The sequence below is a fragment of the Antennarius striatus genome, chromosome 14, assembly GCF_040054535.1.
Source record: "Antennarius striatus isolate MH-2024 chromosome 14, ASM4005453v1, whole genome shotgun sequence".
Lineage (NCBI taxonomy): Eukaryota > Metazoa > Chordata > Actinopteri > Lophiiformes > Antennariidae > Antennarius > Antennarius striatus.
The window spans coordinates 6152159-6173444 of NC_090789.1; the positions used below are offsets into that span (position 1 = coordinate 6152159).

General features: G+C 41.2%; 3 protein-coding genes across 3 annotated transcripts; all 3 read left to right on the forward strand.

Annotated features, from left to right (window-relative positions):
• The first annotated feature begins 819 nt into the window (after positions 1–819).
• LOC137607758 (transmembrane protein 196) lies at positions 820–4869 on the forward strand. Its single transcript, XM_068333710.1, has 5 exons — positions 820–984; positions 2435–2491; positions 3879–4014; positions 4524–4642; positions 4737–4869. Exons 1-5 carry the CDS (start codon positions 820–822, stop codon positions 4806–4808), a joined length of 549 nt encoding a protein of 182 aa, XP_068189811.1. The 3' UTR covers positions 4809–4869.
• Positions 4870–5707: 838 nt separating this feature from the next.
• polr1f (RNA polymerase I subunit F) lies at positions 5708–8096 on the forward strand. Its single transcript, XM_068333232.1, has 4 exons — positions 5708–6002; positions 6313–6454; positions 6721–6929; positions 7113–8096. The coding sequence occupies exons 1-4, from the start codon at positions 5716–5718 to the stop codon at positions 7597–7599; spliced, it is 1125 nt and encodes a 374-aa protein (XP_068189333.1). The 5' UTR covers positions 5708–5715; the 3' UTR covers positions 7600–8096.
• A 7471-nt stretch (positions 8097–15567) lies between these two features.
• Positions 15568–20453, forward strand: LOC137607754 (uncharacterized). Its single transcript, XM_068333706.1, has 3 exons — positions 15568–15612; positions 15794–16112; positions 19957–20453. Exons 1-3 carry the CDS (start codon positions 15568–15570, stop codon positions 20451–20453), a joined length of 861 nt encoding a protein of 286 aa, XP_068189807.1.
• The last annotated feature ends 833 nt before the right edge of the window (positions 20454–21286 follow it).

A 21286-nucleotide genomic window follows, 5' to 3' on the forward strand; every position in this document is an offset into this window, starting at 1 on the left:
AAATACTGGGAATTCAGGGTCTTTGTTTTTTCCATCCATCTATCTATCTATCTATCTATCTATCTATCTATCTATCTATCTATCTATCTATCTATCTATCTATCTATCTATCTATCTATCTATCTATCTATCTATCTATCTGTCTATCTGTATCTGTCTATCTGTCTGTCTGTCTGTCTGTCTGTCTGTCTGTCTGTCTGTCTGTCTGTCTGTCTGTCTGTCTGTCTGTCTGTCTGTCTGTCTATCTTATCTGTCTATCTATCCATCCAACATCATTCCATCCATCCATTTAATCAGGATTTCATATGCACCTATGTTGCAAGGTGCGAGGGCGAAATCTCCACACGTACGCGCGCTTGTGTGTGTGTGTGTGTGTGTGTGTGTGTGTGTGTGTGTGTGTGTGTGTGTGTGTGTGTGTGTGTGTGTGTGTGTGAGAGAGAGAGAGAGAGAGAGAGAGAGAGAGAGAGAGAGAGAGAGAGAGAGAGAGAGAGAGAGAGAGAGAGAGAGAGAGAGAGAGAAACCGCGCTTGGTGTCTGTTGTGGACAGAGCCGGGCTGCGCACACACACTTCTGCAAGCGATGCAACTTCTCTTGACGCGCTGCGCTGTCTCCCATCACAAACACCAACCTTTATTTTTTGTGCACTTCTTTTGTAAATCGTTCAACTTCTTCTTTCTACTCTTCTCGGATCTCTTCGCCGGGTAATCATTCTCTTCCAGCTATGAAACATTAGTGCTCGCCGCCCTCGGAGGACCGAGACGCGGACCCCCGCCGTCCGTGCGCCTCCTCCTGCCGGAGCTGGAGAGATGCCCGGGGCAGGATGTGTTCCAGCCGCAAGATCCTGTGGAGCCTGCTCCTGCTGTCCGTGGTGGAAGTGGGACTGGGTGTGGCAAGCATCGTCTTGGGAGCCGTGGGCATCAGCTGGGTTCGAGGACATCACACACCGCAGCAGGGCGACGCGTCTCCGGTGTGGAGTGGACTCTGCGTAAGTCCTGGGATAACTTTTGTCCTTTTCTTTATTTACTCCCTGAGATGCTGCATATCTATGGGAATGTTGTGAGGGAGAGCTGAACAGACAGAACTATCAACCATCAGTCTTTACACTGATTCACATGAGTCAGTGGTGCAGGCTCCTATGGTCAGCTTGTACATTAGTATTACACTAACACATATTTAAAGTAACACCTCATAAAGGAACTTCACTGATTCTACTTTGGTTTGTGTCTTAATATTTTCGTCATTTATGTTCTTATCTTAAGATGTTTTCATCCATTAATACAGTATCTCAAATTACTTCTAACTCTATTTTTTTGATTGGGCAATTTATAATCTAAAACATTTTTTTTTTTAAAGGCCTGATCTCCTAACTCAGTTTTGATGATTCTAAATTTTAACTATGAAGCTGTATCGGGGTACCAATTATTGACAGTAGAAATGACTTTAAATTGTTGAAACATTTAGACATTGAGCTTTTTTCTTCTTCTTATAGCTGGTTATTTAACGTCACCAGTAAATTAGCAAATTAATCATAAATGATGAAGCCTCTACAGCCAGTAGCCTGTAAATAGAAATATAATGAAGACTAAATATTACAGTACTTATACTTCATATATTCACCCATTAGATGCCGTGCAGCCATGTCACGTTTGAATTCTTTCCTTGTGCTTCGCACACATGTCCTCCTGTTACAATGCACCTCAAAGTCATATTACTTAGCTGCCAGGCAATGAAAAGTTGACTTTCTGACATTTTTAGTAGCTATATACAGTACAAGCTTGAGTCAGCTACTTCTCTATGGCTGCTGCGCCTGCAGTGAGATTTTTTTTCTTTCTGAGAATGACTTTAAGTGCTCAAAGTGCTGACAATATAAATCTAAAAGTAAGGGCATCAAGATTTTAAATACTTAAATACTTTGAATGTGTATATTTATTTATGAGCATGTGTTGTTCCTCCACAGTGTTATGTGTAAAATCGCTCCAAAGATGTTATGCAATGAGACATCTTCAGCCTCTCAGCTGTTGAGTGCTGAGTCAGTCACCCATATCTCATGATAACCCAAAGGTTCAGATCTCCCTTCAGGAAGAGGAGTAATTAAGAATGACTGGCTGCTGACCTCGAAGGAGACTTGAGTGTCCAAACATGCAGATCATTATAGTTACTGACAAACCGGCAAAGTTCATTCAATGATGAAGGCCACAGTATCGAGCGCCCCAGAAGAAATGAGCGTGAAAAAACAACACACTATAGGTACATTCAATCTGTAAGTCAATTAATGAACATTCTGTTGGATAAGCAGAGGTTGCCACGGAGTCATGAAACAGTTCAGGAAAACAATGCAGCCCTCAGTTCATTGAGCTTTTTTTCTTTTCAAACTTTCCAGTTATGGAAATATTTCCTTTGCTCTTCTTTCACTTCGGTCCTCTCTCTCTTCCCAGTTTCTCGTCTGTGGCATGTGTGGAGTGCTGTGCGCTCGAAAAAGGACAGGTCTCATTGTGAGTACATCCCTCTTTATGTTCAGTCTTTTCATGCTTTCTGACAGGAGGAGCGTCTCTCCTGTGTTCGCCCTCTTTAAACAGCAGTTTATCGCTGCAGCAGAGAGAAAAGACTCACTAGTGTCTCGTCTTTAGCACATTTTCACAGCAAAGGACTAAAAGATCATTTTGTCGACTATTCAACTTTCACCCAAAGCCTATACATAATCCACTCCTGGATGAATGTGTGTGTTTTTGCATGTGTGTGTACAGTGAAGCTGCACCATAAAAGACATCAGAGGAAATCAGAGGAGACATGCAGTCACCTCTCTGCTCTTCTTCTGTCATTCTGTCTCTCTTTTCTTTTTTTGCTCAGCGATCGCCTCTCAGTCACTCTGTATGTCAGAGTCCTCGTGTTTCTTTCTGACTCCCTCTGTCTCCTGCAGAGAGAGCACTAATGATGGATCAATGTCAGCACAATCTACTGTAACAGAGACATCCTTCAACCTTTCCCTCCCCCTGTCTCACCCTATCCATCCCTTCCTATCATCTCTGCCACCATCTTAACCCTCTTGCCTAATCGCCTTTTCCATCGCTCCTATCTGGTTGTTCAATCTCATCCTCCCAGTCGTATCAGTGCTTTGAGGATCTCCATCTTCCCCACCTCATCTCCTTTCATCCCGTTTTTCCTCACCAGCCTGTGGGGTGATTATTACATTAGGTTGGTTTGGCTGCAGACTCCTACCAGCCGCTTTCCACACCTCTGTGGATAGTGACTGAAATTGGAGATGCTTTTTCTCCATGCGGTTAAGGGCACTAAAGGCATGTGTACTGGGATCAGTGAAAAATAACCTGAACTCCCAGACACGACACACACACTCACACACACACACTCACACACACACACACACACACACACACACACACTCACCTGCACATGCACGATCTTTTTAAAACTTGATTTTGTTTTTCCGACGGCAAAGTAATGTGAGCTCAGTCATTTTTCCACGACTTCCCGATAGAAAAGCTAGATTCTCATACTGCGTTTGAGCTCTCAGTTTCTGATTACAGTTCTAAGAAAGCAATCAATAAAATTTGTTTGCTTGAATAATGCAGTTAGAATAAGTCACACGCACAATCAGGAGTAAAGCAACCGAGTGATGAAAGCATATTCACAAGCCATGCAATATTTCTAGAAGAGACAGTGCTCATTCACAGCAATCCAATTTTCTAATTGGAAATGAGATTTATTTTGACTGATACACAATCCTCACTGGACCAGCTGGCAAAGAAAACAGTAATGGAGATGGAATGTTTATAATAAATTATAATAGTTTGCTTTCAGTTTGTGGATAGGATATAAATTCCAGCATTTACATGAACATCAGCTTTTCTCTCCGCCCCTCAGATGATCCTGTTTTCAGCGTGCTGCATCTGTGGTTTGATTGGTGGAATCCTCAACTTCCAGTTTGTCCGAGCACTGAACAAACGACCTGACTCCATGCAGTCGATCCATCTCGCTGCCATGACGTTGGCCTTAATGGGTAAACAAAACCGTGATACGGTACAATACGATGTGATGCAAACACTACAGTCCACGTCTGCTGTATGTGTCATGTGCAGTGATGGCACAGGAGCCTCTAAACAGTGTCTTTGTAAATTGATTAATTCAATAAACAATTAAATTTCATGACATACGCTCCAATTGTGATTCCCTGTAAAACTGTAAAATAAAACTGCTAAACCAACTAAAAATCAAAGTTATTGAAAAGTCATATTTCACCTTCTTACAGGAATTAATGAGACATTCGCTCACATTAGGCTATGTCCTTTTATCCCAAAATTGTCTGTACAAATATTATAGCAGTCCATCAGATACTCAATAAATCATTAACAAACTGGTGAATACACTGATTTACTCATGGCCCAACCTAGAGGAATGTCACGTTCATGGTTAAACGGATGTGAAACACATAAGATGGAAAATCACTCTTTACAGTAAAGAATTCTTCCGCTGTTTCTCCACCTGGTTTCTTCTTCCTGTCTTGTCCAGGGATCTCGTCCTGTACCTTATCCACCTGGCTGACCTGTCGCCTGGCCAGCTCCGAGCAGCAGAGGATGTTCCTGGAGAGGGAGCACTCGCTGCACCACTCCCACGAGATGACCGATAAGGTGAGACATGACCACAGTGGAGAACACTCCAGCTTTCTTGCGCTTTTTGAAGTTTTTGTCAGATCATCAAGGGTTTTTGAATGTCCCCTAACAGGAGACCCTGGATAATTCCAGCAACGGCATCCCTCAGATCTCCTACAATGGACACACAGCAGCATCACCGTGACAACCTATGACCGAAGGCACACACTGAATTAGAAACAGAAATTTTCAAACGACAAATACAGCCTGTATCTACATATCCTGTTGCAAATGTGGTAACTATATCCTGACTGCAGGGAGTGAGGCCGGGTCATTCGCCTTGGAATCATTTTCTGTGCTGCTGGAGTACACCGACAAATAATACGGAGGAATTTACACCTCTGAGTATTTATGCAATCACAGTTTAAATTCAGGATGGACTGCCATTTGAATCATTATTCAGGTGATTAACATCTATGTGACTTTATTTGACCTCTGATCAAATCAAGATTTATTCAGTCAAATGCCTAGAAGTGATGAGCACAAGCCATGCATGCAGCTGATTCAACCAGTTTTGAAGAGCTACTGTTATTTCAGTCACAATGTCCTTACCCTTCACTCTATCTTCGTGGTTTGAAGGAATGCATACACTGGGATAGCCTACAATTAATGCTGTGTGTCTTCTGATCATGGAATCCTTTGACATGAAAATACAGTGATGCACAATGTACTGCAATTATGTCCCTGCTGGTGTATCAGGTATCCAACTATACTTATAAATCAAACATATTTTTATAGTGGCTTCTTATAAAAGTGAATCAAAATAAACCAAGACAAATATAAGTCATTTGTGTGGCACAGTTTATTTCATTGGAATTGTGTGTGTGATGTTATATGATGTGACACATTACTATACGTTTCGATACTCACATACAAACACGGTTAATGAAACGCGTTAATGAAACGCGTTCGTTTGCCTCGTTGGTTGGCTGGCTGTAATTTCGCATCTTGACCAGCAGGTGGCGACATAAATATTTGGGTTACCAAACAACGGGTGAATTTCTTAATACCGGATGTCGCTTCTACTTGCTTTTCCGGTCTTCCGAAAAAACATGGCTAACCTCGACCATGCTGAAGACGACCAAAAACGTGTGAAAACGTCCAGTGAAGCGAAAGAGCAAACGGCTGAACCGTCCTCCGGAGTGAGAGAAGATGTGAACGCGGTTGTTTGCTCCGTGCCGACGTTCGCTGCCGCGTCCGAGCTGCTCTCGGCTCCGTATTCGTGTCTGGTCATGAAGAAGCACCGGAGGCACATCAGCCTGGCGCCCATGTACCTGAACAAGAAGAAGACAGGCATTCAGCAAGAGCTGGGAGCCGAGCTGTTGAAATACTCTCAGGGGTAACAAGACTTTCTTTTTTTTTTCTGTAATTCACTCCCACTCGTCCTTATGTTGACACGGCGGCAGGACACGACACAATCAGACAGAATAGATCGACTGTTCATTAACATCAAGATGACCTCTTGAAGTCAAGGCTAATGTGATTGTGCTCACACGGGTTACTATCGTTTGTGTTTGTTTTCTTCCTCTGTTGTTCACACTATTAGCATATTTCACCCAACCATAAAAGTGCATCATGTCATGTAAATCTGTATCAACATGTTGGACATCATCAAAAGTAATTCAGCTTCCACTCTTTCATCCTTGCAGTCTAAAGGGAGTGCCCTTGGCGTATGAAAACATCATGATATTGGGCCACCAAGGAGACATTTATGATGACAGTGGCTACATCCACATGGACATAGAGGCTAGCTTTATTGTCTTCCAGCCCGATAAAGACCACAAACTGCTGGTAAGGTGTGAAATTAGTAGATTCTTTCTAGAATGGCTTGATCTTTTTGTGACAGCTCATTGGAGTTTAATCAGAAGAGAGTTTTGGAAGCAAAATTTGAAAACGCTGATATTCTTTCTCAAAACTTCATGTGCACATCTTCCATAAGTTGTCAAGGTACTTCCTTGTATTCCTCCTATGTTAGGATATCATTGTTATTTATTGGATGCTAATATATGTATATTGTTTTTATTTCCATTATTGTTCTGCTATGTCTCTTATCATAGGGTACAGTGAATAAACTTGGAGTAGGCCATGTGGGTTGCCTTGTGCACGGCTGCTTCAATGCCAGCATCCCCAAACCTAGCCTTGTTTCTGTGGAAACCTGGCGGGACTTTGGGCCAAGAGTTGGGACAGAATTGGAATTTGAGGTGTCTGCCCTGGATGCTGACTCTGTGGGGGTACTGCTGATCAGAGGACGACTGGAAAGGACCAGGCAAGTTTTGTAGTGGTGGGATGGTGGTGGTGCCTGTATTTTACCACTGGATGGATGACAGTATTTGTACTAGAAGCTGCTTTTATATTGTTTTGTAAAGGAAAATTAGTTTTATCTGGAGCCTAATATCAAAGTTTATTACAGCCTTTTTTGATGACTATGTTTTGTCTACTTTTACTTCAGGGTGCAGGAGCTGTTGGCGATGGATGAGAGCCCAGAGTCCATTGTCACTACAGACCAGCCGGACACACCAGAAATAGAGCCGAAACCAGAATCCACAGAGGAATCAGTGGAAGTACCACCAAAAAAGAAGAAAAAGAAGAAGAAAGACAAGGTCAAAGAGGGGGAGAAAGAAGTGGAATTAACAAACATTTCCTCCTGCCAATTTGAAGAGGACACAACACAAGACCAAAATGGAACAATGGGTGAAGCAACTGGCAATGAAGCTTGTGAGAAAAAGATGAAGAAAAAGAAAAAAGATAAACGTGTGAAAGAAGAAGAAGAGCTGATAGAGGTGCCCACCATGGAGGTCAATGGCAGCGACTCCAGTGGTTACCAGAGTGACAAGCCAAGTAAAAAGAGGAAACGCAAGACTGATGCAGATCTCATATCTGACACCGGAGAAGAGCTTGAACCAAAGATTAAGAAAAGGAAAAAAGTAACTGATTAAAATCAAAATCTGATAAATAAGACTATTCAAATTAGTTGAGATTGAGGAAAGGGCTGTTGTGTCTACACGATTAAAGCAAAATCCGTGTGTCTCTGAGCTCCTTTAAAATACTTTAAAACGAGGTTCAGACTTTCTGAGCGGCACATTTTCCAGTCACATTTCGGAACTATAGTCAAAAACATAGGAGGACGGAGGCAGAATTCCAGTTCCCTTAGATTGCTTGATGGGGAAAACTATTTCCTGCATCCACACTGGTGGTGCAAAAAGGTTTCACTCCTGTCTTGCTGAAAGTGATAACGCCAGGTTTGGATTCACTGAGTCAAATTTTAAAAGTTTAACACTGTAATTGCTTTGTTACATTTTCTGCTTTGGTGTTAAAGGAGACAGTTCAGACAATCAAAGTTGCCAAGCTCAGTTTAAGATAAACAAATCACTGAAATACAATGCATTTCAGATATTCAGTTTTCATCCAAATAAAAGAGTTCTGTATTTTGCCATGTTGCTGTCTTCATTTTTTAATTTTTTTTTCTGATTTATGATCACATATAACCATCAAACCATCACATCAAATCTCCAACATTTATTTTGGGATAGAAAACAATCACAGTGATGAATATTAATGCCAAGAAAATGTCTTTTGTGCCAAGGTTGTACAAAGTCTTGTGCGGATCAGTGAGTGTCAAGTGATAAAGTGCTGCGAGACGGCTAAAGATCTCTGTTTTCTTTACCCCCTTACCACCCCCTTCCTCTCAGTAGGGGGTCTCATAAGCTGAGAGGTGCTAAGAGTTTGAGTTTATCGGGGCTGTCTAAAGAGGGCAGATAAGAACCTGCAATTAAATCGGCTCATCATTTGACACACCTGATCATATCTGTGTGCCATGATTAAAATCTTTTGATAATGATTAACAACTGTAGATGTGAGGGCTTGCAGAAGCTCTGAGGAGTTTAGATGTTGCCTTGAAAAGATTGTTGCCACCTCTGCCTGTCAAATATAATGCGTCTATCAGGTAGCTTAGCATAAGCTAGGCTGAAGAAAATATTCCCACCAGCCTTAAGACTCATTTACTAACATGTCAGATGTCAAGTAAATATCGTGAACAGGAGTGTATCTGCTTGACTCATTTTTATCTAGTAGTAACTTCAACTTAACTAAATTTTAGAGTAATATGAATGTTATTAAATCCTAAGGAAGTGTATCAATCTCCAAATGTGGGACTATTAATGACTCACAGTGCCTTTACAGTTTGCCACTCCAAAAGTAATTTATGATGAGTTAAAACTTTTTAAATATACGTCAGTGACTTATTGAGAAAATATTCATGAATTTTGACAAATAATAAAATCCTTACGTAGTAGTTCTTCTCTACGTAGTTCTAAAAATATGTTTTCATAGAATACGCAACTGAAATATCAAACTCAAGTCTAAATAAGTTTGACTCCAGTTTAAAGGTGGTTTTTGTTTCCTCCAATGATGTGTTTTCCTTCTTTTTCCCATAGTTCAATGTTTCATCTTCAGTAAGCAGAATTCCAAACTAGTTCCACTTCCATCTATTTAAAGAAAAAAGCTCATCTGTGCTTACTGATCTGTGAAATTTTATATTTTAATAGGTGGGCCTACAAGCATCATTTGTGACTTCAAAAATAGCTTGGAAGTAAACTTTTGGTTGTGTGATGAGGACACCTGCATCCTTTTTTTTGGTAACTCACTGTCAGTATACTTTTATTGACAGTCTCTCAGTTGTCCCCAGGTTCCGCTACTTCCACTGTTTCAGTTGTACAAATATACACAACACATAAAACCTGAAATCTCAATAGGAACAGATTTACAGTTATCTGAGAAGTTCATCTCCCTCTACCTCTATCAACCTCTGTCCTAAATCCATCCCGAGCCCCATTGCGCCTCTCTTGCACCTGCACTCCCTCCCTTCGTCATCACTCATTTATCTCGTCAGTTCTTCAACACTCCCTCGCACTGACTCCGCCTTTCCCCCCATTCTGCTTTCTCTCTTCCTCCTCCCCATCCTCCTTGTCTCCTTGATTTATTGGAGGCGGTGTACAGTTCACACACATTCCACTTTTAACCCCCCAGAACCCTCCCTTCCCTATGCTGCCACTGGACTCTCCTATCTAGACACCGTCGTTTATCTTCATGATACCCCAATGGAGACAAGAGGGATGAGACCATAGGAGGAGTCTTGTTTTTCTTGAGCGTTAAGAAGGCCAGACTATCATTTTATGAAGTTCCGTCTGAGGTAGGACTCTTCCTTCCTCAGATGGAGCCATCTCTGTTGTGTGTGTGTGTGTTAATGTGTGTATGGATTGGCTTAGTATCAGTATGTCAAAGTTTCCTGGCCTGGCCTGAATGCTCTGAGATGAAAGAGCCACTAAAGTCTGTATTGAGTAGAAACTGCTCCTTAACACATCACTCCAGGTTCAGGACACACACAAAGACACCATGCCTCACACTCACTGGTTCACCGAGCCATTCACTCATGCAGACACACCACAATCACAAACCCACAATCCACAAATCCCTGTCCTTGAACACCCTCGTTTGCCAGGTCTAATTAGTTATGTGGTCGGCACTGTGCTCTATCCCAGAGCCCCAAATGGCAGCAGGTCATAAAACCTTAAGTGTTCCACCAGTCAGAGCCATGCAACTGTGACCATATATCCTCCAACACAGCCCATCGTTGCAAAGCCCATCTCTCACAAGCCTACTGACATCCATGAAATCCCTTTATGGTATTTTCAAAGGCATTTCTGAAGGAATTTTGGCACTTTTTCTTTGCTCTTCAGTTTTTTATGCTCCCTCAGGTAGGCACAGAGCCCACGCTGCACAGACGGGTTCAAGCGTTAAACTTTTTCCCAAGGGATCAATGTCCACACAAACATGCACATGCGCACACACACTGTTAACCCCAAAAGTAAACATTGCTTTTGGATGGTCACCAGTTGGATTCTCATTGTTTCCATGGCAGCCAACACCCATAATACTGCCTTCAGTAACCCTGGAGATGATAGACGGTCCTAATTGTGATCCCATATTACTCAAAGGAAGTGTGTTCGCATCCATGTATGTGTTGGTGTGAAGTCAAACACCCATTCTCTTTTAGTTGGGAAATCATAGCCTTATGACTGTAATTTAACGTTCTTTAATCTGAAGCTGATAGGAGTCCACGTATCTTTCCAAAATCTGTTGCCCCACTGCCACCCTTATCTGTCTCCCTCTTTTGCCCCAAAGAGTCAAAGCAGAAGTCCTTTACTAACTGGAGTCTTGGATCTACTTGTGGTCTCTGTCCTTTAAAAGGACGTTTATACTCACAGTAGTTGCCAAGTTTCTGCTCACTTATTTGGTCTCTCTAGTATAAAGAGTCAGTCCAGAAGGTGCCATGACATAACATACATTGCAATTTATTTTTATGGAAATTCTTTCGGGGTTTTTTGCATTAATCCTGCTGATCAACCAGCCGATAATCAAATGAAGAAACGCGTACAGGTGAAAACATAACTTTCTTGGCAGAGCATTTTACTTTTAATGATTTTTAAATGAACATACTGATGCACCAAAATCATGCAATACAGCTCTCTCTTTCTGTTTGCATGCTCCATGCCTCTTACCCAACATCTGCTGGCATAGAGTCAAATATTAGCTCCACAAAGTGTGAATGGATGGATGTCGGTACAAGCTGCGCAACCGCCCTACTGCGACATTAACCAGACACTCTAGTAAAATGTATACAAAGGTCAATTATACACTGCATTGAGGATATTCATTGTTTTTCACTGTATACATTTCTCTTTACACTCCACTAATGCTACCATGGTATCTCATAACCTCTAACGTCACATTGATGTTCACTTCTCTTAGTGAATCTCTTTTGAATGTATTCTCATCACTGCAACTGTAAACCTAGGAGGTAATCCAAGGATCCATTTGCATATGCAAATGGATCTAATTTATTGCCTTAGAGTCGTGATTTTCTCTGGATGAAGTATCCCACGGTTAAATGATGATTGAAATACAAATTTGCATTGTTCATATTCAGCATTCTTTTAGGCATGTTATCTATTGCTATTTATTATTTTCCATTTTGTGTTTATGTGTATGCGTATTCTGCCCTGGTCGGTGAGTCCAGTGAGATTAATAGGACTCAGTGTAATCAGGGGGTAATGGGGGGCTCATCAGTGTCTAGACAGTGTTCAGACCAAATTGTAACTCCTGCACCTGAAGAACTGGGGAAATATGACAGAGAAGACAAGAACTAAAGCAAAAAATAAGATTTAATCACTCTATTTATGACACAAACATCATCCACAGAGACAAGAAACATACTGGAACAATGAGGCTATAGCATATGAGTACTTGCATAAATGCTAAAGTGGACACTGATTTACTGTGGAGCAACAAGCAAGAATAGAAAATGTAGCTTCATCACTCCCTATACCTGTTGTATATAAATCCAGAGGACAGAAGAGACATAGAGAGGAGTAGTGAAAGGAGAGGTAAGAAGAGGAAAACACAGAACACATCATCAGACTCTAAACCTCCCAAAGCCACAGAAAAATAAATAAGCCAATAAGGGGTATTAAAAATATCGGGAACCCTGGAAAAAATTATCTTCCATTTAGTCCTGTAGCTTTGGAGGATGATACCCAAGACACAACTAAAGGTTTCATTACTTTATTTTCATGACAGCCTTGTGAAACTGCAGAGGAGAGCTGAGGGTACTGGAAGGAGAATAAAAAAGAACAGATAAAGGGAAAGTGGAACCTGGGTGGCCCAAGTGCTACTGCTGATGCGTACATTAGAGCAGATTGCTGGAAAAGCAATTAGAAAGCGATTGATGTGAAAATGAAAGACGCTTTCCTAATCACTGGACCTTCCACTGTAAATAGTTTTTATGACAAATATAATCATGAGAAGAAAGGTGCAAAAGCTATTAATCCTCTTTACTACTTTAATACAACAACCCTGACAGCTCATGATGGAACTTTGTGCAGTTCGTTGGAGACGCTGCACTGGTGCAGAAGCATCTGCAATAGTGCATAAAAACTGTAGGAACTAGCTTATAAGGGAAAGTTTTGGTCACTAGAAGCGAATTCCAAATTTATGACAACTATTGTTACCAGGACATACAGATATGCAGTAGTGGGCTCTTCTAAAGTCTTTCCCTTCTTTAAAACTGCACCTGAGTTTGTTTTTTTATTATACTTTCAAAGAAGATGTATTACAACCTCAGTCAGCATATATTTATTAGTGGAATACCAGGGGCCACACAAAGGGATTAAGTCAAGATGGCATCTGAATTACACACATACACACACACACACACACACACACACACACACACACACACACACACACACACACACACACACACACACACACACACACACACACATGCACACTAACACACACAAAACACTGGATAACTCTACCTCTTGAGTCCAATTCCTGATCATCTGAGTACAAACAGTAAATCCATGTCGTAGCCACAAAGAAAAGTTTACAACACAAATGTGCTGCAAACATCATCATCATCATCATCATCATCCTCATCATCATCATCATCATCATCATCATCATCATCCAAGAGGGGCACTGATCTCCTGGTAGCACACAGCAGAGTTAAAAAATATGAACGGTAAAACAAATGAAACATAGCACCCTTAAAATACAGAGCAAAGTGCGGGTGAACTTTTCTCAGAAAATAAACACAGACATTAGTCAGCTGGCCGGAGGGGGCTGGGTTGAGCCAAGGCAAGGTGCTGACATGGGTGTGTGTGTTTTTAATGTGGCAGTGGAGAGGGGGAGCTAAGAGGTTTGAGTGGTTGGATTAAGAGAAGGAGGGTAATTCCAAAAGGGGGAGTTGATGGCAAGCGGTTTGGCGGGTGGAGGAGATGTAGTGGAGGATGTAGGTCTGGAGAGAGTGTGTGGGAGGAGTGGGGGGAGGGGAGCGAGCAGATATATGATGTGGTATTGGGGTTTGTCCAACTTCAACATGCACGCACACAAGCATGAACCCTACATCAGCCCGTGTAAACACTCTGTGACTGATCGTTTGCTAGAGCGGCCAGCCAATCAGAAGGCAAAATGCAGAAAAAGGTGGAGCAAGCAAGCCGGAGTCCGGGCGTGGAGGGTGAAGGAAAAAAAGACTGAGAGAGTCAGAGTGACAGAGGTCAGGAGTTAAACTCATCTCCCTTACACCCCTTCTTTCCCTCTGCCTCCCCCCTTCTCAAACTACCTACAAAGACTGATTAAGTACAGCATCCTCACTGTTGTGAGAGGTTTGCAATCATATCTGCCTTACATATATTACCATGTGTATGACTTCGTCACTCCAGCTGTGTTGCTCACTTCTAGTTATTTTCCGAAGAAAAGGGGAGGGAAGGTCGCTCTATTTCTACGTTCGATCACAGAGGAACAGCCAGGCGAGAGGGAATAATGAAGACGAGAGGAGATGTGGTCAAGGGAAGAGAAAGAAGCTGAGAAATGAGAGAGACGTGTCCAGTTTCAGATTTACAGTGGTGGTGGGAGAGATCTGGCTGTGTTCTTACTGCACACTCAGGACTGAAGCAGAGGAGGAGTAGGGAGACAGATTTACAGGGTGAGAACAGCTCTGGCTGTTTTGGAGCAGCACACTGCACACATACTGGCCTCTGGGGATCTCAGGGCTTAAAAAACTACTACATGACGACTCTGTCAGCATTCGAACACAGTCCTCACATATTAAATATTTTTTTCCACACTCAATCATGGGATATTAGTCAAATCATGCTTCACAACACGCATCACTTGAAGTGTGTTCTTCTCAAGCTGCCTGCTCAGCTTTTACTGTATTTAACCCTTGGGGACTGATTGGTACCAAAAGTGACATTTTTGTTGTTTTTATGTTTTTCTTTCCCAATAAATCAGTCAATTAAAAGGCTAAATATATTAAATTTTGCCAGTCATTTTCTTTCAACTTTATTTTCTAAATTCCTTAATGCCTGTCATTGGAAGTGTATAGAATAGTAGATTGTCACCGTGTACACACAGGAACCAATTGGTACAAAAATGGTCTCATTGACTCCCATTATAACCACATATTTTTCATATGCTATAGGCATATATATATATATAATATATTAATATATTATATATGCATATTATATATATTACTATATACAATAATGCTGCCATGTTATAATGCAACATGATCTTCATTGTCTGCAGCAAGCCACTGTCCCCACATTGACCCCACAGCCCAGACACAGTCTGTGTTTACTCCTCCTGTTTACTCCTCCTTCTTCTTATTTTCGTTCCTTCATTCACAACAACTACCTTCATGAAAGGTAGTTGGTGTGACAGAAGGACATGAAAAAGGACATGATTTGTTTTGCAGGTCTGTGTTTACACACCTGCAAAAATATGTATTTCCATTCATCCAATAGGTGAGCGGAGGCTTCTTTTGATCCAGCAAAATTTGCTGGATCAAAAGAAGTCACTGTAGATAAATGGTCGCTTTTAGGGGCCGTTGTTCATTCAAACAATACATGCCTTCCAAACCAGCCAAGTACGGACTCAAAATCTGGGCTTTGTGTGATGTCCAGACCTCTTACGCGTGGAGGCTCCAGGTTTATACGGGGAGGTCTGCGTCAGCTCCGGTGGAGCGCAACCAAGGAATGCGTGTGGCACTGGAGCTCACTGAATCGCCCCAGGGCCACACGCTGACCACGGACAATTTTTTTTTACATCTTTTCCGCTGGCTGGGGGGGGCTGGCTGTGCTCCCCCCGCAGCTCTTAGACAGTAAACAGCGGCAAGTGCAGTCATCGTTGTTCGGATTCACGCATGAAGACAGCGATCGTGTCATATGTCGTCCCCCCCAAAAAAAACCCAAAACAAAACAAACGTGCTTCTCCTGAGCACAAAACACCGGGAACCAGAGGTCCAGGAATCGGGGAAAAAACCCCCACAAATAATAATGGACTATAATCGCTGCAAAGGAGCCGTCGACCACCTGGACCAGGTATTTACGCATCACTTATTTATTTCACTTACTGGTATTTATTTACTGTTACTCACTACGTTTGATTGTGCGATATAGCAATAGCCTATGCACTTTATTTCGTTGAATATTTTTCTATTTATCAAGAGGGATGTGTGAAATTGTATGCATATCATTCGTGTAATTTGTTTTTCTTCCGCAGGCTTGTGGCACCTACTCCTGCAGCCGGCAAACGCGCCGCTGGCCCAGGTGTCTTTTTTATCACATGGTCCATGTTTCCTGCTACAACGCCTTCCGTCTTTTCTTGTCTGTGTACCCCGGCTGGAACAGCTCTCGGTCCACGAAACGCCACCTTTTTTTGGAGCAGCTCGGCGCAGCGCTCGTCACCCCAGCAATGGAGAACCGACCGCGGATGCCTAGAGCACCGTTTTCGGCGAGCCTGGTCCGTGAAGTCCAGGGCCGGGCCAATCAAGAGGAAGATGGGGCAGGGGAGGAGCCACAGCCGGTCCCGGCCAAATCACGTAAGACTCGCATATGCTGTGCGCTGATCAGAAGGGAGTGTGGAGCCAGTGCGCAAAGTGTGACGCACATGCATGCAAGAGGCAAACAAGATTATCTGTGAGTCGTGTTTCAAGTGCCAGTAAACATTCATTCTCACACACGCACGCACGCACGCACGCACACACACACACACACACACACACACACACACACACACACACACAACAACAACAACAAAACATACCATACCACGGCATACACTGCACAAATATTGTTCTTATGTTTGAAATTTAATGAATGTTGAAATGTTTATATGTATAATAAAATATATAGTTGTACGAAGGTCTCATTTTTGTTTGTCTGCACCGGACACGTTGCCATGGCGAGGCGCATACAATTTCATGACATGATCCGTTTTGGACCATTAGCCAATGTGTTCATTAACTTTAAAATTCTCTTTGTACCAAAAACTAATTATGCATTAAAGTTAATATTGTTACCAATTACTGGCATGGTCAAGGTTGTAATATCTTTAGCCGAAATATTTAATCATATGCAAATTTTTCTAAATATTCCATATTTTGTGTTTTTCCCATTGGAAGAAAAAGAGGGTTGTCATGGCAAATTCCATATAGACATATATAATAATAAAAAAAACTTTATATCTATGAATAGGGCTGAAGTAATGGAAAAGATCAGATACACTGAAAGAAAAAAATATTTCTGTATGGCATGTTTTTTTTAGACTTTTATGAAATGTCAATTTTTTGTCTCTTTGGTTAAAGTGTTTAGAAAAGCCAAAATTCTCATTGTACCAAAAACTAATAATGCATTAAAGTTAATAATCCTACCAATTGTTGGTATGGTCAAGGTTGTAATATCTTTATCAGAAGTATTTAACTGTCCACTAACTTTTGGAAATATTCCACATTTTGTGTTTTTCCCATTGGAAGAAAAAGAGGGTTGTAATGGCAAATTCCATATAGACATATATAATAATGGAAAAACTTTATATCTATGGATAGGGCTGGAGTAATGGAAAAGATTGGTGCGTTGAAAGAAAAAAATATATGTCTGTATTACAATTTTTTTGAAGACTTTTATGAAATGTCAATTTTTTGTCTCTTTGGTTAAAGTGTTCAGAAAAGTTAAAATTCTCATTGTACCAAAAACTAATGATGCATTAAAGTTAATAATCCTACCAATTATTGGTATGGTCAAGGTTGTAATATCTTTAGCAGAAGTATTTAACTGTGCACTAACTTCTGGAAATATTCCACATTTCGTGTTTTTCCCATTGGAAGAAAAAAAGGTTATAATGGCAAATTCCATATAGACATATAAAATAATAAATACAACTTTATATCTATGGATAGGGCTGAAGTAATGTAAAAGATTGGTGCATTGAAAGAAAAAAATATATTTCTGTATTACAATTTTTTTTAACACTTTTATAAAATGTCAATTTTTTGTCTCTTTGGCTAAGGTGTAGAGCCATTTTAATCGGTACCTAAGGGTTAAAAGATAAATGGACTGAATATCCCAGAGAGGTTAGTGTCAAGATGCTCTGTTGAGGTATGTGTTGTCAGACAATACAAGAGTAATTTGTCTTAAGTGCTTTGAAATATTACAGGTCTATTTTCAGCAGATTCATTCAATACAAATAGTAAAATTAAGAGTTTGGGGTGTTTTTTTTATCATCTAAATATGCAGTTTTTAAGCAGCTATTGTTTGACTCAGCATGAAACTTTGTATAGATTAATACTCAAAAGATGAAACCTCTACCCTTACTTATTTTCATCCTGTTGGCCTGAGGTAGCATTTAGTTACAGTCTCACAGAGCTGCTGGACTGACAGCAGGGCAGTAAATTATTAGTACACCGTGTACATCCATCCATTTTCTATATAACTGTTTAATATGGAGCCAATCCCAGATGACATCAGGCAAAAAAATAGGTTACACCTTAAAAGATTCCCCACATATAGAACAAGTTCCACTCACATTTACACCTTGGGAAAACTTAATCACTAATCCAACCATGATAGATGTCTGTATGGAGCAACAGGCTCCATGCAAACAGAAGCAGGATGTATCTGCCCTACTGTTCCATCCTATAAAGTCCTAAACTTGTACAAAGATGAAGAAAATCCACTGACTTTAATGGAACATATAGATTTTTTTGGTAAAATTTCTGTTCCACTCTCAGGTTTATCTGTCAGACTATCCCAGATTACACCACAAAATATCATTAATTTAGCTCTATGTGACCAATATGGACCCTTACGAGTCTCTCTCTCTCTCTCTCTCTCTCTCTCTCTCTGTGTGTGTGTGTGTGTGTGTGTGTGTGTGTGTGTGTGTGTGTGTGTGTGTGTGTGTGTGTGTGTGTGTGTGTGTGTGTGTGTGTGTGTTTGTGTGCGTGTGTGTGAACGCGCGCCTCTTTTGGGGTTTCAGTTCTTATTTAAGACCAATATTTACCCACCAGCCCCAGGGTGAGATTACCTCATATTCTCCTGCCCAGCTGTGCTTTCTCAGCGTTTCCAGGACAACCAGCAGAATGACCCATCATGTTTATCCTCCTGCCCACAAAACAGAGAGGATGAAAAAGCATCATCAGAGTGGGATAGACAAGAATCACTCGGGATGGAGAGAAAACACAAACACTCGGTCAACGATACACCACACTTGTGTAGATGAATATTAAACTTTAGATCTCCTTACACGAAGGCGCCGAGTTACTGTTTGTATGTTATTGAAGTAACTGGTATCAAAGCTGCTGCTGAAAGTCCCTTTAACAACAACACATGAAAAATGTCTCAATTATTTAATATTTTTGTTCAGTAGAAAATAGATCTTTGTATTAACTTGCAGTGAAAAAAATCATTTTACCTGAACAAATTTAATATATAAAAGGAGATTATGAAGACTTATGTTATTGTCTAAAGTTGTTTTTCACTATATTTGTCTGAAATAAAGCGTTAAAACAATAAATGATTGCTTGACAAGACTTACAGTATAAACCCACTTGACCACATTATTAGGATGTTGAAAATTGCATATACAGTACTCATTTGAAAATTTTGTAATTCAAACTCAGGATATATTGTGATGTCTTATCGGTCGATTTTGGCTGTTTTGTAAAAGATTTGCAGTTGTTAATAATAGCATACCTACCCTAAATGACATTGTATGACTAACCACTTTACAATAAGCTGTAAACCATTTAATAATTTAATAGAATTGAATAGACAAGCAGTAGGGGAATAAAGGCAGTGGCTCTAGCAGTAGTCCCTGCCATGGGAACCGACAGTTATTTGCTTTAATTTGCAACAGAAAAGCATGTGTTGTATGGTGACTGTTAGGGAATGTTCTATTTGGTTTTCTCCCCGCCTGTTTAAGTGATAAAAGTGTCATTATTTAGCCTCTGAGGCAGAGACTGCAAACAAGACTGCATGACCCTCTGTCAAGAGCCTCCGTTCTTCAGAAGCTCATTAAGGGCCTCTAGGACACTGCATCAATTGGAGGGTCTCTCCAGCTTCCTCTTGGCCTTTTTAAAAGCTCCTCTCCTCAGATTCAACCCACTCACCGGTCGACTAGCGCTAGAAATTGACTCCATTTAGAACTAAAGTGGGCATGAAAGATGCCGAACTGTGAGGAGGCATAGGCGACTTATTAAAACAGCAGGGAAGGACTTTGGACTTCAGCCAAATAGGATGTCACCCTGATGCGCGCTGACCGGACCCGGAGACGTTTAGGTATTAGTTGTGGAGATGCTCTCCTGCTTCGGTCTGTGTACCTGGAGATTTATTTTAGACAGCAATGGACGCTTTGACTGGAATCTACTCTTGCGCTTGAGTGACGAGGAGACTGCTGCGTTTTGGGACTGAATGTGTGGATGCAAGGCCTTTTGTGGGACGCAAAGTTACTGTATTTTGTCAGTGAAGTAAATATGATGGAGTTTCGTCAAAGATGCACCATGGAGCCAAAACAGCAGGTGGATAATGACCCAATCGGTCCCAGCAAGCACATGTGGCTGAATGACGCGCCATGGAGCGGGAACCTGGAAATCGGCGTGCGTAATGAGCTTCTGGTGACGGGCGCCCCGAGGTTCTGCAGTCGCGGGTTGCACAGACATCCCAACAAACCCAAACGGAGGAGGATCATCAATGTAGTCCAGAGACAGGCGGCGAACGTGCGGGAAAGGAGGCGAATGTTTAGCCTGAATGAGGCGTTTGACGAACTGAGGAGAAAAGTTCCCACATTCGCCTATGAAAAGAGGCTGTCCCGAATCGACACACTCCGCCTGGCCATCGTCTACATCTCCTTCATGACCGACTTGCTGGAGCAAAATAGTCAAAGATGAATTTGTGCGTCTACAGGAGTTGGAATAGACCGAGAGGAACAGTGAGCCTAGATATGTGTGATTTTTTTTATTTATCCAAAATGTGATGGGGTCAGTCTTAGTGCAAACCTTTGAAGACAAATTTACTTTGATAAAATTGTAGAGGTGACAACATAAAATTAAGATAAGATTAGATATTTACTTTAGTCATCCCGACTAAAGTCGGAGGTGTGTGTGGGTGTGTGTGTCTGGGGGGGTAATATACAGGTTGCATAAATAATTAGATTTAAACGAACTGTGAAAACCTCTTCAAAATATTTCATATATGACTTAGCCTTAAATAAATACGTGCATTATATCATGTTTTCTTTGCTCTGCATCACAACTACAAAAAAGGAAGGAAATATATTATTTTATTTAGACACTTTAGGCCTATGTGTAGGAATGTGTCCGTCAATGCCTCTGGTTTTGTCACATTTTGAATATTTAAATGTTAAACAAGACGCTTGAATTAGTGACATTTGTAAAACTTCCGCTAAAACAGGCCGCCAAGAAATGTAGAGATCAAGAACTCAGGTGTGTTATTTCAGTACCCTGGAGAGCGACCTGATGCTGACAACGAACAGGTGAGGGTCAAGAGGGATTTAAAACAGTTTTCTCTATGGAAAAACAAAACGTCTTATCAACTGATTCACAGTTCAGCATATCTGATCAAAGCTGGGTATCTCGCACTAAGGTGTGAATTGGTTTAGAGATATGATTAAAGAAACCAGGCCAGCTCCAGAGGCAGATCGAGCCCCCTCCCCAAAAATGCAGTTTAAGTAGCACCGAAAAACAGAGTTATTTGGTGCAGG

Coding starts and splice junctions, on each gene's coding strand:
- LOC137607754 (XM_068333706.1), top strand. CDS start 15,568: ATGGACTATAATCGCTGCAAAGGAGCCGTCGACCACCTGGACCAG. Junction 15,613..15,793: donor CCGTCGACCACCTGGACCAG/GTATTTACGCAT, acceptor TTTCTTCCGCAG/GCTTGTGGCACCTACTCCTG. Junction 16,113..19,956: donor GCCGGTCCCGGCCAAATCAC/GTAAGACTCGCA, acceptor AGTGACGAGGAG/ACTGCTGCGTTTTGGGACTG.
- LOC137607758 (XM_068333710.1), top strand. CDS start 820: ATGTGTTCCAGCCGCAAGATCCTGTGGAGCCTGCTCCTGCTGTCCGTG. Junction 4,015..4,523: donor CATGACGTTGGCCTTAATGG/GTAAACAAAACC, acceptor TGTCTTGTCCAG/GGATCTCGTCCTGTACCTTA. Junction 4,643..4,736: donor CCCACGAGATGACCGATAAG/GTGAGACATGAC, acceptor GTCCCCTAACAG/GAGACCCTGGATAATTCCAG.
- polr1f (XM_068333232.1), top strand. CDS start 5,716: ATGGCTAACCTCGACCATGCTGAAGACGACCAAAAACGTGTGAAAACG. Junction 6,455..6,720: donor ATAAAGACCACAAACTGCTG/GTAAGGTGTGAA, acceptor CTCTTATCATAG/GGTACAGTGAATAAACTTGG. Junction 6,930..7,112: donor GGACGACTGGAAAGGACCAG/GCAAGTTTTGTA, acceptor CTTTTACTTCAG/GGTGCAGGAGCTGTTGGCGA.